General features: G+C 46.2%; 1 protein-coding gene across 5 annotated transcripts in view; it reads right to left on the reverse strand.

Annotated features, from left to right (window-relative positions):
• Kcnk2 (potassium two pore domain channel subfamily K member 2) overlaps positions 1–16,784 on the reverse strand; it is a 183,824-nt gene that overhangs the window by 122,835 nt on the left and 44,205 nt on the right. For 2 of the 5 annotated variants that reach the window (XM_034513391.2, XM_076941594.1), the window contains exon 2: positions 3,271–3,581. In XM_034513391.2, the coding sequence (XP_034369282.1) occupies positions 3,271–3,581 (311 nt within the window). Of the gene's footprint in view, positions 1–3,270; positions 3,582–6,588; positions 6,773–6,822; positions 7,503–7,527; positions 7,856–16,784 lie in introns of those variants that run through there. The other 3 variants (XM_034513392.2, XM_034513393.2, XM_034513390.2) reach the window with 3 other exon arrangements.

Consider the following 16,784-nt stretch of genomic DNA (forward strand, 5'->3'; position numbering starts at 1 on the left):
TTGATTAATCAAACATGGGAATAGCTAGACTGAAGGTGAGTTGTGTCTGATACCCATGTTCCTACTGGTCTATGGGATTCTGACAGGATACTGACAAGAATTCTGTTCCCTGGGAAGAATATTGAAATGGTTAGAAACACAGCAATGTAATATACATCACTGTGCATGGAAGTGATAATTTTGCATTTATTACTATTACACACCATAATGTACAGATTATCAGAGCACTTTCTAGATGTTTATTGAGGGGGGTTTTAAAAATTAGTAAACACAGGAAGTAAGTGCGCTTGCTCAAGAGTCTACCTACTTGGACTTTGATTAACAGCTCTACCAACTAACACTCTCACTCCCCTGCCTTAGTTTCTACAGAAGTTATTTATAGATGACCAGGTTATACAGGAGAATTTTATGAGATATGCATGTTGGATTCTGTCTTTTGATGGTTTTGATGAGTCTAAAGTTCATGACCATTTTCTTGTGTGTCTCTGTAGTGATACCACATTAACTGAACTGCCATAGAAGCAGATACCTGAGATGTTCTCAAATCCAGGCCCAGAACAAGTCTTTGTCATGTTATTCTGTGTCTCTGCCTCACCTCTACCAATCTTGTTGAAAGGTTGGGGGGCTTGACTGAACACATCATTATAGAATTAATGGGAATCACACATATATCTAATGCAGAAGCATTAGAGGCCATGTGGCTCCTCAATCTCCCTCATGTCACCCTGGTAGACACAGTGTGGAACCAGGTGACTAATAATCATAATGATCTGGGGCCCGGGACAGTTTCATTGTATCTGACACTATCCTACTGTCTGACCGCCTCCTTCTCACAAACAGCAGGATGGAGCCACCATCCACTCCCACTCTTTCTGCCTCCCATGCTGTAAGAAGAGAAAGCTCCTTAGAGAGCAGGCCTCTCTAGTATGGACTAGTACGGATGCCAGGTCAGATTCTGCAAACTGGAACCTCACCCTGGTGATTTCATCAGGGGAATCACCTGGACTTGCCCTGTCTGAGTTCCCAAATCCTAACGCTGTGACAATACTACCCAGTAGACCCACTTGTGGGGTTTTCAGGGTTAAAGAAATGGGTGATTAAAGGGAAGGGAAGACACCAGACACTGGAGATGTAGGGATGCAATGCTATCCTCAAAAATGATCGTGGGTTCATTTGCCTTTCGCTCTTCTTGATTCTTGAAGTCTGAGCATTATATTCTTGTACCAAAAACATACACACTCTAAGGGGAAATGTACTGAAACAATTGAGTTATAAAGATAAGGGTATGATAAGTAACAGGCAACTTCTACACTGAGATTGAACACAAAGGTATGTTTAAAGAGCAAAGACAACCGGCTGTGCTTATCACTAAAGCTAAAATGGATGGAGGATGCATAGAGAGCAGACAGGGTTGGGGAAGTAGGTTATATTTTGAGCTCTGTCTATTCCAAAACCAGTGTGTATAAAAAAATAATCATCTGTATTCAGCACGAGACTCTGCCCCTATCTGTCGTGACCTTCAAGTTATTTTGAGAGTTCTATGTAGAGTCCAACAGTGAGATCATTCTCAAGTTCACACTCAGGTTCTTCCAGCAACCTGAGCAATTCTTTTCTTTTTTCCTGCCTAAGACCAATCACACTCTGCGCCAGCTATGGGGATACAAATCATCAGCTATAACTCAATAAATGGATGCTGGGGGAACCCTGGTGCTTTTCCTACCTCTCACTACCTTAGTTGGGCTATCATTGACACCTACTAGATAGGAAGTCTCCTGCCAGAGAGATCATTTAGGGCTTACAGGGAAACACTGTTTATTGGTAAAGACTCAGTCAAGTGCTCACACACACCCTATCTGAACCCAGAGCTGAGGCAGTGAGCACCACCCCGAGCTGCCTCCACGGAGATGGCCAGAAGCTGTGCTTCTAAAACAGAAGTAAGTGGTAAGCTTTCAAGACTAGCAGTATCTCATAGGCGGTCTTATGTGGTACAAGGAAAGAATGGAATGAAGATGTGCTTACAAGGAGGGGCAGCCGGGCTGGCTGTTCGACTGTTGATACAGAACACAATGCCATTATCTAAAAGCAACAGAGAACTCTGCGGGTGACTGTACGCAGAACATTTTCAAAATTTAAGACTGTGTCAGGTTTAAACTGAAACAAAAATGAACAAAATTTAAGTGAAATGAGTGAGACACAGAAATGCCTAAAGGTGGCAAGACCCCAGTGGGGGGAGGGGGGGGAGGAGGAATCAGGACCAGAAACACCAGTTGTCAGTCCAGTCATGTGTGACTGGGAATAAGAGGCACAGTCATCACAAGATGAAACTAGAGTAAAGGTCTTGACTTTAACATGGAATTAAATCCAATAATAAGTCTCTAAATCTATTATCCCAACTTATTCAAATGATTAAAAAAAAAAAAAACAACCCAGACACAAAACAGGAAAAAAGCATATTCAGATGACTCGCGGCTCGATTTCAGTCCAATTTGAATTAAACCAAGCAAGAAAACGGAAGCTGTCTAGGAAAGTAAGTGTCTACACGTGAAGAATTTTTTTCAACAACCAACAAATCCCCTTCTAGGGGAATTTAAAGATTTTTCTTGTCACCTAAGACTCTTGTTTTATGCCTAGGACACCTACAACCGAAATATGGCCATGTCTAAGAAGGCTAACTCAGACCTAAGTCATTTGGGGTTAATACTTAAAACATCTTTTACCATAAGGATGGTGCTCTCCTAGTTTAAATGAAAACTGGGGGTGTACTTTCTCTACAAAAGCTTGGTTTTTCTGTAGAGTAGCAAGCCGATCTTAGTTAGATCCAAAGAAAAAAGCACCATTCAATGAAACTAAACTCTAAAGAGGAACTGGGTGACAACTTGTTCACAATGTAGAAGGATCATTCCAAGAGTGGCACTCCACAAGCCTGTCTTTGTAAGCAACAGTAGTGATGGGCATGGCCTCTGCTAAGAGGCCCTGCTCCTTTATCAGACCAATGCGCCTTACTTCTCCATGGACAACGGCCTCCCTGATCATGAGTACCTACAGCAGTGTAAGCCCCTGTCAGTCAAGACAGGGAAAAGAACAAGAATGCAGAAGTCTAAAGCGGCAGGAAGGGGGAGGGTAAGAAGGGAAAAGAAATGGGAGCAGGGGCAAGATGGTAGGAAGGAGGCATGGAGGAGATGAAGACCCTTGGAAAGGAGGTCCACCCTGATGCCCTACTCTGATCTTACCCTTAGCAATAAATGGAGCCCATTTCACTGGGGCCATTACCTGGATGAGTTCATCCAGCTCGGTGGAGTTGACGCAGGCATGCTGGGCAATGAAGGTCTGTTTCTGGATCACAATGGTGGTCCTCTGGGAAATCTCCTGAGGCTGCTCCAACGCCTTGAACACCGTGGCTCCGATGATCAGGTAGAGGACGACCACCAGGAAAATCGTGGAGACCGTCTTCCATTTCATAACATTAATGGCCGAGTCACTCTCCACCCGGGAAGCAAGCACGGTGGGTTTTGCGGAGAACGAGAGCCTCGGTTTGGAGTTCTGAGCAGCAGACTTGGGATCCAGCAAGTCAGGGGCCGCCACTGACAACAACAGAGAACTTGGGTTAGGCGGGAGGAGTCTGGAGGCAAGGGGCTAGCTGCTTCTTTAAGGGGTCAACCAGGGCTGGCTGAACTTGGAGATTCTCCTAGTGGGAGCTGAAGAACCTCACCCAGCAGCTTTCTCTGGTCACTTGCAGAACCATATATATATGCTCAGGAAAGAGGGTGGGGCTTCTGCTCTCTGCTGCCATTGGATTATCAGGTGAATGGAAAAAAACAGAAACCAAGAGGTCAAAAACAGAAAGCCTGAGGGGTTCCTCGTTAATTTCTAGATTTGTTTCTGCCCATGATACAGGTCAATGAAGATGTCCTGAGCTCCCAAGGGCTGATGGTGCTAAGTGAGGTATTTGCTCCTGAGAAAAGTTCATGACTTACTTATGTACATCAGACCTTTGTGTTGTAAGCAATCAGAGTTAAAGAATGTTTGCTATTGGGTTTTCAAATTCCTTACAGAGGAAGGATTGCAATCAGTGCAGTTCAAGATATCCTGCATAGTTCCTACGGTGAACAAACCGCTCACCTCTTTCATATCTGGTGCCCATCTTTTAAAGCGGGCTCATTATGAAACATGGTTCTGCCATCTCTAACATGCCTAAAACACAGAAGGTATTGCTAACTCTGGAGACACAACAGCCAAGACACAACAATGTCACCCCCCTCCACCCCCACCCCACTTCACCAGCAAAAGCAAGAAGAAAGCAAGCCAGTGGATTGGCTGACATCTTAGTAGGACCTTCCATGCTCTGCATAAGGCTAATTACTCCATTAGAGCTCCCAGATACTGTGAGGTGACTCCAAGCCCATCTATTATTTATCCCGGCTCTTCAGAATCATCATTAATGGGTTTCATTTTAGAAAATACAAAAGCTATTTGATGGCCACTTGCAGAGGGGAAAATAAGCCAGTCACCACAGATCATTTGATTGGAGAGGCGACAGCAAACTATCACGGGTTAACAGAATGGTTGGAAACACCTACAGGAGTCATCCATTTAAAGCCCATCACTTATGAAAAAAAAAAAAAAAAAGCCAAATTGCCACCATGTGTGTAATATAGGTTTCATAACAACATAATCTAAACTTTACTTTTCCATAAGCATATAACACATCTCCATGGAATTACACCCTGCAGCTCCAGAAATCACTCAAGAGGAAGACACTCCTAAAGAGCATCAATTTGCACACAGCTGCCTGCTCTCTTGCCTACTACCCTGTGGAAGGAAATGTGGGCTGCCAGTCTGAGTTCCTAAGGTTCTCCAGGTCCTCCATCAGAAAGACACTTTTCCAAAACAGCTAGTTGCTGCATTACATGAGGAGAGTTATCCAATGAAGGCAGATGAAAGGGACCTCCTCAAGCAGCCAAGATCAGAGGAAGTCCTGACTTCGAGGAGATGGAATCAGAGTGGACATGAGGACACAGCTTCTACCCCAGCAGCAGCAGCTCTGCATGGAGACCCCAGGGTCAGCTTCAGCAGTACCTCTAAGTGAGGCTCAGCCTGCCACCTACCAGTGTGGCTGCTTCCCTTTCAGCCAGTTCACCTGCTCTGATTACAGCCACAGAGAACAAGGCACTTTTACAGTATTGACAAGGGCAATGACACTCAAAATAAGCACTCAGGCAGGTGCTGGCTGTTTGGATTTTTAAGAGCTGTCAGAAGTGCTCCCAGCAGTTAAAATTCACCATCACCTGTAGCCTCACGAGGACTCCCCCTTTCCCGCTCTCAGATTCTGACTCAAAAAAAAAATGATCTAACCCCCCCCAAAGAAAAACCTCAACAAAAACAAACAAAAAACCGTCACAGCAAAGGAGCCCCACACCACCTCTCTAAGCAAAGATCCCCCACTCCCCAAAGTACTCCCCAAGATTTTCATCCTCAGACTGTTTTTTCATAGAGAGTTAGAAAACCACCACCACTATTTTACCCAGCCCGGCCTGAAATCCCACCGAGATACTGATTGTCATGATGCACTTGGGGAGAGAGGGGGCAGATATGGTAATGTATTTTATTCTCTCTCTCTCTCTCTCTCTCTCTCTCTCTCTCTCTCTCTCTCTCTCCTCTGTCCCTCCCTCCCTCCCTCCCTCCCTCCCTCTCTTTTCCCCTCTCTCTTCCCTCTCTCTCCCTCTCTCCCTTTCCTTCTCCCTTTCTCCCTCCTTCCCTCCCTCCCCCCCTGAATGTGAGAAACCACAGTGTGTGTATGTGTGTATGTGTATGACCACAGTGTGTGACCATAGTGAGTGTGTGTGTGTGTGTGTGTGTGTGTGTGTGTGTTGGGCTGATAAATTTTCTGAAGGAGTTTAATTCTTTTAAGCTGCATCCTTATATTTAATTAGCAGAAATAGATAATGCACAATTGGCAGACTTAATGGATGGAATCTGGTGGAATACAAAATAAATATTTTAAAAACACCTCCCCCCCCCCCAAAAAAAAAAACAGCCTTTTCTGAACCCTCTCTAATCTAGACACTGGATTCTCAGCCTCCACTGTTTGGTGAGAGGCGAAGTATGTCTTTCCACACACACTCCACACCATCGCTACCGCTCCCTTCCCCCAATGTTCTCTTGGTCTCTGGTCCTCATCTACAATCGGCTGTCCCCGCCAGCCACTAGTACCCCTCAAACGTCAGTGGAAACAAGCTTTTAATTTTACTTGCCCCTGCACCACAGCGAGTCCCCCGTGCAATGGGCAACAAGTGTGATCAGGGCCACCGTGCAACCTGCTTGTGAGCTACTCTCTAGAGCTGACCCTCCTCTCTGGAAACTGTCTTAAGCTGCGCCAAACCCACACCCGAGGGAGGCAAATGAAAAAACCCCAGGCACCAGCGGAAAAGCGCAAGACGGAGCCAGGAATGTATCCGGGCTGGGGTTGAGGTCGCCAAGCCCGAATCACATCCAACCCACAGAATGGAGAGGAAGATGAGGAGCTAGGAGACCTAAGCTGCCCTCCCGGGAGAGCGTGCGCGGGCCAGGATGGATGCCCAGGGGTCTCACCTCCTGCAGTATAGCCGGGTCTCTCCCGCGAGGCGCTGGCAAGCATGAGGCATGCAGCATTCAAAATGTTTGTTTGTTTGTTTGTTTTAACACAGACTTGACGCTTTTTTCTTTTCTTTCCTCTCTCTTTTTTCTTTTCTCTTTCTCCTTTCTTTCTTTCTTTCTTTCTTTCTTTCTTTCTTTTTCTTTCTTTCTTTCTTTTTTTTTTTTTTACCAACACGCCATTGTACTCACTCCTTATTCCAAGATGGGCTGCGCGCTCCGAGCTGCACGGGCAGGCATTTTCCCCGGCTTTGTTTTACAAGGTGGGGAGAGCCGGGCTGGAGGCGGGAGGGGTATGGAGTGGGGGGGAGAGCGTGAGAAGAAACGAAATCGCGGGAAGGAGGGGACACCAGCGGCAGCAGGCTGGGCAGAGGGCGAGGCCGAGGCCAAGTTGGGCTCGGACGACGACGCCCCCGCGCGCGTTGGGTCACCGCGATTGCGTGGCCGCCTGGGGTCCCGCGCGGGCCCTGGGTGCGCTCGGCCCGTGGCTTCGTGCGCTCGGCGGGCGTCTCGGCTCTGCCCCGGGGCTCGGCGAGGGGGTGATCACTGCAGCCTGTGCAGCCGAGCACCCGGGTGTCTTTGTCCCGCGGCCCCGTGCAGCCCCTCTCCGCATGTCTTTGTGCGGCGCCCCGCCTGGCCCGAGCCTCGCCAGGCGCCCGCAAGGTGGGGGTGTGGCCCCGGGTGCCGGCCTGGCCCGTAGCTCCACTCTCCCCTCGCCTCGCCGCTCTTCCCTCCTTTCCGAACTCTCTCCTCCTGCTCCTGCGGTGTCCCCGCCCGGGCTCGCCTCCCCGCACACCCCTCCCAGCCCTAAGCGCGTCCGCGTCGCCCCAGCTGCCAATGCGTCCTCCCCGCAGCGCCCTCGGCCTGCCTCCCGCTCGGGAGCAGCTCGAGCCTCACCTGCACCCATCACCCAGCGTCCTACTGCCACCTCTTGCTATAGCTGTATTGCAGGCGTCGTCCATGCTTTCCCGAGACCGGGTGTCAAGAGATACCCCAGATCCCTACAGGTGAGTATCTTCCTCTCTAGCGCCTCTCCAACAGAGTGGCACAGAGACACCATCCTGCTGCCTTGTGAGCCTCAGAGTGAGGACCTCAAGAGGATGATGCCAGCTCTTCCAGGCTACGCTGGGGAAGGGTTAAGGAATAATCAGTCATAGCACTCTCAGGGATGCTTGATTTGGGCCTGAATCAGAAAGGAACTGGATGGCTGAGTCAGCGGGGGGATGGAGGGAAACAGACTACATTCTCTGGAACAACCTGCCACCCCCATCCCAAGGCTGACACTAAGGATGCTGAATGCTGTGGGCATGGGCAGATTTTGTGGAGAGGGGAGACAGCAGCCCTCAGGCTAAACTTGTCCATCAGCCCCTCCCCAACACACTTGGAGAACCCCAGCTTGGGCAGTTCTAACCAGACACCTGGAGGGCAGTGCCCAAGCTGCTGCAGTCTTGGCGACAAGGACAGATTTGGAACAGAATTGGCCTAAAAAAGGCAGGAGATTGGATGCCTCCTTCGCCCAACACGAAAGAACTTCAATACTGCGCGCCCTCCCTCTCCAGCTTTGCCAGCAGGAACTCCCAGCTGACCACAACCTTCTGCCCCCAGCACCTTGCACACAGTCAGTGTTTTCCCAAGTATATGGAGGAAGCCACAGACACAGCCTTGGCTGTAACATGAACCTCCTAAATCGTTTACAAGACTCTCCAACAACAATGATTTTTGTTGTTGTTGTTCTATTTTTGACTCCAGAATAATCCCAGCACCTGTTCTGTCTGTTGAAATAAAGCATCCATCTTGCTCCAATTTAAGCACGTTTTTTTCTTGACTTCTGGTCTCAAAAGTAATGTAAGTCATTTAAAAATATATGAGTCTGATCTCACTCCCAGACTTAGACCCTCCCAGAGCCTCTAGGTCATAGGTCATGCTGTTGCTTCACCCCATTGGCTCATTTCACTGCAGGCCTGACTGGGCCACATGACCACCTCTCACAGATTCTCTCAACACACACACACACACATACACACACACACACCACACAAACACACACAGAGGCACATGCACACACACACAACCTTACAGGACTAAGGGAGTAGACTTCCGTATACAGAATATTCCTGTGTCCAAAAGTATTTGCCCAGGGGATTGATTTTAGGGGCTTGGCTCACACAACTCCTAAATCTTGCAAATCCCTCTGGAATCCCAGAACAGTTACAGAATACTGGAGGCTTGAGGTACAATTTCATTGACTCCAGGAAGTCTCTTTGGCTCCTGTGTGGGTGACGCCCACCTACATGTCTAGAGTAATCTTGAGCTAACTCCACAGATAAAATGTCTTCACAGCAGTCCTTTGAATTACAGACTAGCATTCACCAAGAATTTTCATGCTGGGTGAAATTTCTGGAGAGTCCTAGTCCAGCATTTTACCATTTTTTTTTCCTGTTGTCACCCTTGTAACAGATTATCTTTTGGGCTCTGAGAGGTCTGACACCGTGTCCCATAATATCCAGGAGTTCAAGGAGGGCTGATAATGATAATATTAGTATTCTCCTTTCCTCCCTCCAAGCATTCTAAGCAAAGATGCTCAACTTATGTAGGGAATGGGGCAAATTCTCCAACTTGAAATCATTTTTCATACACAGTCATTTTGCTGCCAGGGTAAAATGACCCCAGGCTATCCTTCCTTTCACTCAGCTTCTTCCCCTCCCTTCCTTTCTTTGCTTTCCCTAATTTGTTCCAAACCTCTGTACAATGGGAGATTGATGCCCCTGTGTATTTCTGTACACCATGCCTCCGTGGTTCTGTGCCTCCATGGCTCTGTGCCTCCATGGTTCTGTGCTACCCACACTTGACGGCTCTCAGTCTCACCACAAATCCCAGTACCGGGTTACCATTTTCCCTGTCAGCTCATCGACATCCTATGTGTACAGGGTGTTTTGGTTGTTGTGTGAGGACATGAGAGCAGGAGACCTGGCTCATCCATGAAGAGCATTTGCTGGTTTAGAAGAGGATCCAAGTTCAGATCCCAGCACCTAAATGGTGATTCCCAACCACCTGTCACTCCAGTTCCAGGATTCCTGACACCCTTTTCTCACCTCCAAGGGCACTACACAAACTTGGTGCACATCAACATGTGCAGGCCAACACTCACACACATCGCATAAAATCACATCTCTTAAAACAAGAAAGGCAAACAGAAAGGAAACACTCTAAGCCACATCAAAAAGCAATGATTTACTCTGAAGAGCAAGAAGCTAATCTTTCCACATAATCTGAAGGGACTGTGGCAGTGCCCAAGGGCCGAGGCGCCTGCTGACTCTTCCCTCATTAACTCCACAGCAGTTCTAGAATCCCTTGTTCGACATGCCTGCCCCTTTAAGGGACTTTGTATGACAAAGGCATGCATAGGGGTGTTTTAGCTATGAGGAAGACCAGATCGTGTATCACCGAAACCAGAGAAACAAGGAAATGGGGCAGACTGTCCTGTTACCAATGATCATACCTTACACTCCATCCACACCGACAGACTGACCAACAGACGGACCACACCAGGAGCAGAACAGAAGGACAGCAGATCGCATGATTCGCTGCTTTACATGCCTTCATTTCTTTAATACCCAGGGAAATCCAGAAGACATAGTGACAACCCTGGGCTCACACAAAGCCTCCTCTGGTCTTTTCAGAATATGTACAATGATCCAACTTGCAGAATGAACTCAGAAGTTCATTTTCATGTTTAATTTTGCTTTTTTGATCCTGGCCTATTCAAAATGCCCTAGTTGGGAAAAGAAATTTTTTTTAAAAGAAATGAGCATCCTTCTTTTTTTTCATCATTTTGACCACATCAAAAGAATTCTGTGAACATCCTACCTCCTCTGCTTCTGCACTGTGAGTGGGATGAAGTTCTTTATCTTTCAGATGATTAGTCCCTTGATCTACAGAGCAGGGAGAGTTCACTGCACTCACAGGAGAGGATTGGAAGAGCCAGAGTGAGACACTGTATGCACAGTATGTACTGTGTGTATGTGGTGTATATATACTGTATATACCGTATTGTGCCCTGCATATACACTGTGTTGCTGTATATACTGTATGTGTGTACTGTATGTGGTATATATACACTGTATATACTGTATTGTGCCCTGCATATACACTGTGTTGCTGTATATACTGTATGTGTGTACTGTATGTGGTATATATACACTGTATATACCGTATTGTGCCCTGCATATACACTGTGTTGCTGTATATACTGTATGTGTGTACTGTATGTGGTATATATACACTGTATATACCGTATTGTGCCCTGCATATACACTGTGTTGCTGTATATACTGTATGTGTGTACTGTATGTGGTGTATATACACTGTATATACCGTATTGTGCCCTGCATATACACTGTGTTGCTGTATATACTGTATGTGTGTACTGTATGTGGTATATATACACTGTATATACCGTATTGTGCCCTGCATATACACTGTGTTGCTGTATATACTGTATGTGTGTACTGTATGTGGTATATATACACTGTATATACCGTATTGTGCCCTGCATATACACTGTGTTGCTGTATATACTGTATGTGTGTACTGTATGTGGTGTATATACACTGTATATACCGTATTGTGCCCTGCATATACACTGTGTTGCTGTATATACTGTATGTGTGTACTGTATGTGGTGTATATACACTGTATATACCGTATTGTGCCCTGCATATACACTGTGTTGCTGTATATACTGTATGTGTGTACTGTATGTGGTATATATACACTGTATATACCGTATTGTGCCCTGCATATACACTGTGTTGCTGTATATACTGTATGTGTGTACTGTATGTGGTGTATATACACTGTATATACCGTATTGTGCCCTGCATATACACTGTGTTGCTGTATATACTGTATGTGTGTACTGTATGTGGTGTATATACACTGTATATACCGTATTGTGCCCTGCATATACACTGTGTTGCTGTATATACTGTATGTGTGTACTGTATGTGGTGTATATACACTGTATATACCGTATTGTGCCCTGCATATACACTGTGTTGCTGTATATACTGTATGTGTGTACTGTATGTGGTATATATACACTGTATATACCGTATTGTGCCCTGCATATACACTGTGTTGCTGTATATACTGTATGTGTGTACTGTATGTGGTATATATACACTGTATATACCGTATTGTGCCCTGCATATACACTGTGTTGCTGTATATACTGTATGTGTACTGTACATGCTCTATATGTACTGTATGTGTGTACTGTATATACTGAGTGTCCTGTGTGCACACTGTATATAGTGTGTGTACTGTATGTACTATATGTACTGTATGTACTATATGTATGTGGTGTGTGTATGTAGTGTATGTGTGTGCTGTGTGTACACTGTATGTACAATATGTATACAATATGTACTGTAGATATATACTGTGTGTTGTGTGTACTGTATGTATGTACTGTGTATGCACTGAATGTGCTGTATGTGTGAACTGTATGTACACTGTATTACTGTATGTATGTACTGTGTGTACACTGTATGTATTGTCATCTTTCCATTACTATAATGGAATACTGAGGCCACTAACCTAGAAAGAGCAAAGGCTTTATTTTCCTATAATTCTCAAGGTTCCAGTAAAAAAAAATCACATGGTCCTGTTTCATGGGCCTCTGCCCTGAGCAGGATGCCATGAAGACAGAACTTCCATGGCCAAAACACTTACATCATAAGCAAGGAAGCCAGAGAGAACAACTGGGAAGCCCTCGCCTCACCCCTTTGAGCCAAACATCCAATGGCCTAACCATCTCCCGCCAGGCCCCACTACCCACAAGTCCACAGCGCTTCCATATACTGTCATGCCGAGGACTTAGCCCTCTACACAGGAGCCTTTAGGGGCATTCTAGATTCAAACACTGACATCACTTACGTGTTTTAATATAATAATTTACCCATTAGCACAATCCCGTAAACAAAGGGGGCTACTGATGAAGTCAGACCACCAATGAATTCCAACTCTTTTAGTGTATTTTGTCATTTACTAATCCTCTAGGTAACAGTATTCTACAGTTGTGAGAAAGAGTAAGGCATACTGGTCAGCTACTTACTGTGTGCCTGCTGCACACTGAGCCGCTGTTCTGTAACCATAGAAGGACATCACCTCCACTCAGAGACAGGAGCTCTGAGGACGTGAGAATATATGTGAGGATGTAACAGATGTGAGGAAAAACCTTCCCCAACAGAAGAGCTTTGTAGAAGGCCTGTGGTAGGAGATGGCTGGGAGAATGTGGGGAGTTCAGGGAGCCAGGGCAGATGGGGTGATTTGTTCTGTGACGGGAGAGAATAGAGGAGACCTCTAAGAGGCAAGATCAAATGCCAGTCAGACCTGAGCTGTGCAACAACTTTAAGAAGGCAATCCTTCAAGGCCAGAGTGTGTTCGTTTTGAAGATTATGTGTGCTCAAAATTATAGTATGTTCATCAGAATGGATGTTAGAAGCCGCTGGGGAAAGGAGACAGGTAGGCAGAAGGTCCATGCAAGCACTGTGTAGAGGCAGCACCTCAACTTGAATGAGCATCAACTGGAGAGGCTGGTAGATCCCTTAGCCTTCTCCCACTTCCAGGGTTCTGCTGCTTTGTGTCTTCTAGGAGATTTGGGAGCTGGCACCACAAGTCCTCAGGAGACATGAATGGTATAATACAAGGACTGCACTTTGGGGACCATTTGACAAGGGATGGGACCCAGGCCTAGTCTGCCATAAAGCATGATCACTGGGGCAGTTTTCGGCAGTGTTGACAGCCGTATTTGGCAGGTCATAGTAGACACTTACCTGTGTCCCTGTCAAATCTCAGCTTCAAAGTGTGACTTGCAACGGCTTTGGTTTTCCCATTTTCAACGCAGCCTTTCTCTATTAGTACCTCTTTTGTTTCTGGGATAAAACACCATGACCAGAAGTAACTTACTGAAGGGAAAGTTTATTTGGGCTTATGGTTTTAGGGTGTTAAAGTCCATCATGGCAGAGAAACATGGCAGCAAGCAACAGACATGGACCTGGAGCAGGAAGCTGAGAGCCTGCATCCTCAACCACAGCAGGATGTAGAGACAGAGTAAACTAAAGGTAGCATACAAGGCTAAACTCAAAGCCTGCCCCAGTGACCTACTTCCTCCAGCAAAGCCACAACTAAACCTCCCCAAACAGCACCACCTACTGGAGACGCAGAGTTCAGTACTCAAGCCTATGGGAAGCTTTACCTATTCGAAACACAACAGCCTCATGCCTCTTCTTTGGTGGGTTTCAGTGCCTGATGGCTGTTCTACACAGGTAGGGCTTCTTGTGAAACCGGTATCACCAAGGCCCTCTGCCAGTACAACAGCTTGCCTTTGCCTGAGACTACAGTGTTTGCTCTAGTTGACTGTGATTCTGGGAGGGACGACCCAGCCCGTCTGAGATTTCACAGACTAACAGACAATGTGAGAAATGATTCACTGAATAGGTTCTGCTGTGCTCAGGAAGCAAGGCTGCTGATGTCCCCACCTATGGAAGTTCCTCTCCTTATATCTTTTTGTGTCTGCAACTGAATGAGAAAATGGGAAACCTGCCTAAGGCCATATGCTAGACTTATGGAAGATTTAACATTAACCCTTCATGTATTAGTCCAGGCCATATTCATATAGAAGAAAATCTCAAAATACAGGCAATCTCTTTCTATCAGATTCAAAATTTGGTAAAGTACTTCAAGGACTGTCTACGTTTGCTAACACGTGAGCGTTTCCTAATGTTCTTAACACTTAGACCCCATGAGGGTCCATCTGTCACTTCTCCCCAGGGCCTTGCACCAATGGCCTCTTCTCCACAAAGGGTTGGTCCCTTTCCACAATGCAACAGCATGAAACTTTTGAAAGTAAAATGTAGTAGTGTTGAAACCCTGGATACTCTCTTCTTTCCTGGAGCCTCCAGCATTTAGGTCACAGTGTGAAAAGTGGCCCAGGGCCAGGCATATCCTTGATTTAGAGAGAGAGAGAGAGAGAGAGAGAGAGAGAGAGAGAGAGAGAGAGAGAGAGAGAGAGAGAAGAGAGGGGATGTGGAAGAAGGAGAAGGTGGGAGGGAGGAACAGAGGGAGGTGAAATGGGGCAGAGGAGAGAGGAAATGAAGAGGAAGACAGCATAGACAACCTGCCCCAAGGGTTCACCATGAGCCAGGTGTACTGAAAACCTTGTGTGATTTAATCTGCATAAGAACCATATGAGTCAAACAACAGGGTTCCCAGCCTTAGAGAAGCCAAGTAACTGTGTGGGCCAGTGAGAGCATTGTGAGCTACAGAGGCCCTGCCCCAAGGTTCTGTCTGTAGTTCAGCCACCAGCTGAATTCCAGGCTCGTGTGTGTGTGTGTGTGTGTGTGTGTGTGTGTGTGTGTGTGTGTGTGTGTGTGTGTGTCCTCATTACATGTCTCCTAAAAGCCTTTGCACACACCAGTTCTCCCAAGGTGGACTGTGCCTGCATCCTTTTCTACCCATAAGACCTCAGGTAAACACCCACTCTCTTCAGAAAAGCCCACTACCTCCCAGGCAAGTTCAGCCGCAGCAGACTGCCCCCAAACATAACTCTTAAACCGCAGGCCTTTGCACCCTTCCTTGCTGCCTCACTGACATTAAATAGTTATTCAAACTGTCTTTTGTTACTAACTGGGAAAAAAAAAAAAAAAAAAAAAAAAAGTGGGTGGCTAAAAACAATAAATCTCTGCAGATCAGAGATCAGAAATCAAGGTGTCCCAAGGCCTTGCCCCTCACACCTCCCCAGAGTGAGTTCTGTCAAACACCAGGTCCTGCACTCGGCTGAAATCCATGGTGATTCTTGGCCTGAAGACAGCACACCCATGCCTTGGGCACTGTATCCTGGTCTTTCTTCATAGCATATGTGTCCTCTGAGCAGTCAGTTTCCAAATCCATGCTTTCCCTTTTTAAATGATACCAGTGGTATTGTTCAGGCTACCGGAATGACCTCATCTTAACTGCTTCTGCAAAGACCAGATTTCCCAGCGACATCATATTCCAAGGTGCTACTGATAGTAAGATTTTATTTATTTTTTTCCCCAAAATTGATGGTAGAGAAATTCAGGTCCAGTCTATAACAGTGTCTGCAAGACTCCAATAAATAGAGAGACCTTGGCATCTTGTTCCACCGCACAATAGCTAACACATAGTCAGTATAAAAACCGACACTTATCCCACACGACAAAGCCCATAAGAGGCATGACTGACTGAGAGCTAAACCATCAATTAGGAGTCCAAATCCCAAAGCCTACAGCATCACAGAGGTACCAAGTGCATATAAAGTGTGCATCAGGAAAGGAGCGAACATTTCAGTCAGCTGTAATTGCTCCTCCCAGAAGGAAACACTGACCCCATGTCTGAGACCTCCTGATAGTGTAGAAGCCAGACTTTCAAATTATTTTAGAAAGTTTTCTAATTTTCAAATTGAGTAAAAACAGATTTTGAAAATGAACAATTACTGGAAAACAAAACAAAATATGATACAAGTGTCTACAGGCTAAACATGGTTGTGAAGGCCCCTGACCACAGCCTTTATGTCAGCACAGCTTCAGATGCCGGGGGGGGGGGGGGGGGGGGTGCAAAAAAATGTGATTGTTGGATGAGTTCCTCTGTGTGAAAGAGTCTCATCTTGATTGCTTGCTCACAAGGCTAGTACCCCACAGGCTCTTTCTTCTCTAATCTAAAATTCAAGGGTTGCAAGGAAAAACACAGAGCCTTCAAATTAGGTAATGGCTTGGAAAAATCAACGTTAGACCCCAAAGTTCCTAATGAACACAGATAGGATATGATCCTGCACTGTATAGATAGTCCACCCTCAAGTCACCTCATGCCTAGCCCTGATCGGTTCCTTCACTGTTGTTACCTTCCTGGTTAGGTCACTGAGGTCACGAGCCTTGTCTGACTGTGAAAAATGCCAGCCTATAAAGAGATAAGGTTTACTTTTGGCTCCAGCACTGGAAGGTTTCCATCTAGTACAGATGGCCTCTTCACCTTTGGCCCATCGAGAGTGCACTGAGGCAGTAATATGCAGACCAAAGCCATTTGCCTTACAGAGGGAATCAGAGGACAGAAACAGGCTTGACCCTTGCAACCCA

This window comes from Arvicanthis niloticus, chromosome 10 (assembly GCF_011762505.2).
Source record: "Arvicanthis niloticus isolate mArvNil1 chromosome 10, mArvNil1.pat.X, whole genome shotgun sequence".
NCBI classification, from domain to species: domain Eukaryota; kingdom Metazoa; phylum Chordata; class Mammalia; order Rodentia; family Muridae; genus Arvicanthis; species Arvicanthis niloticus.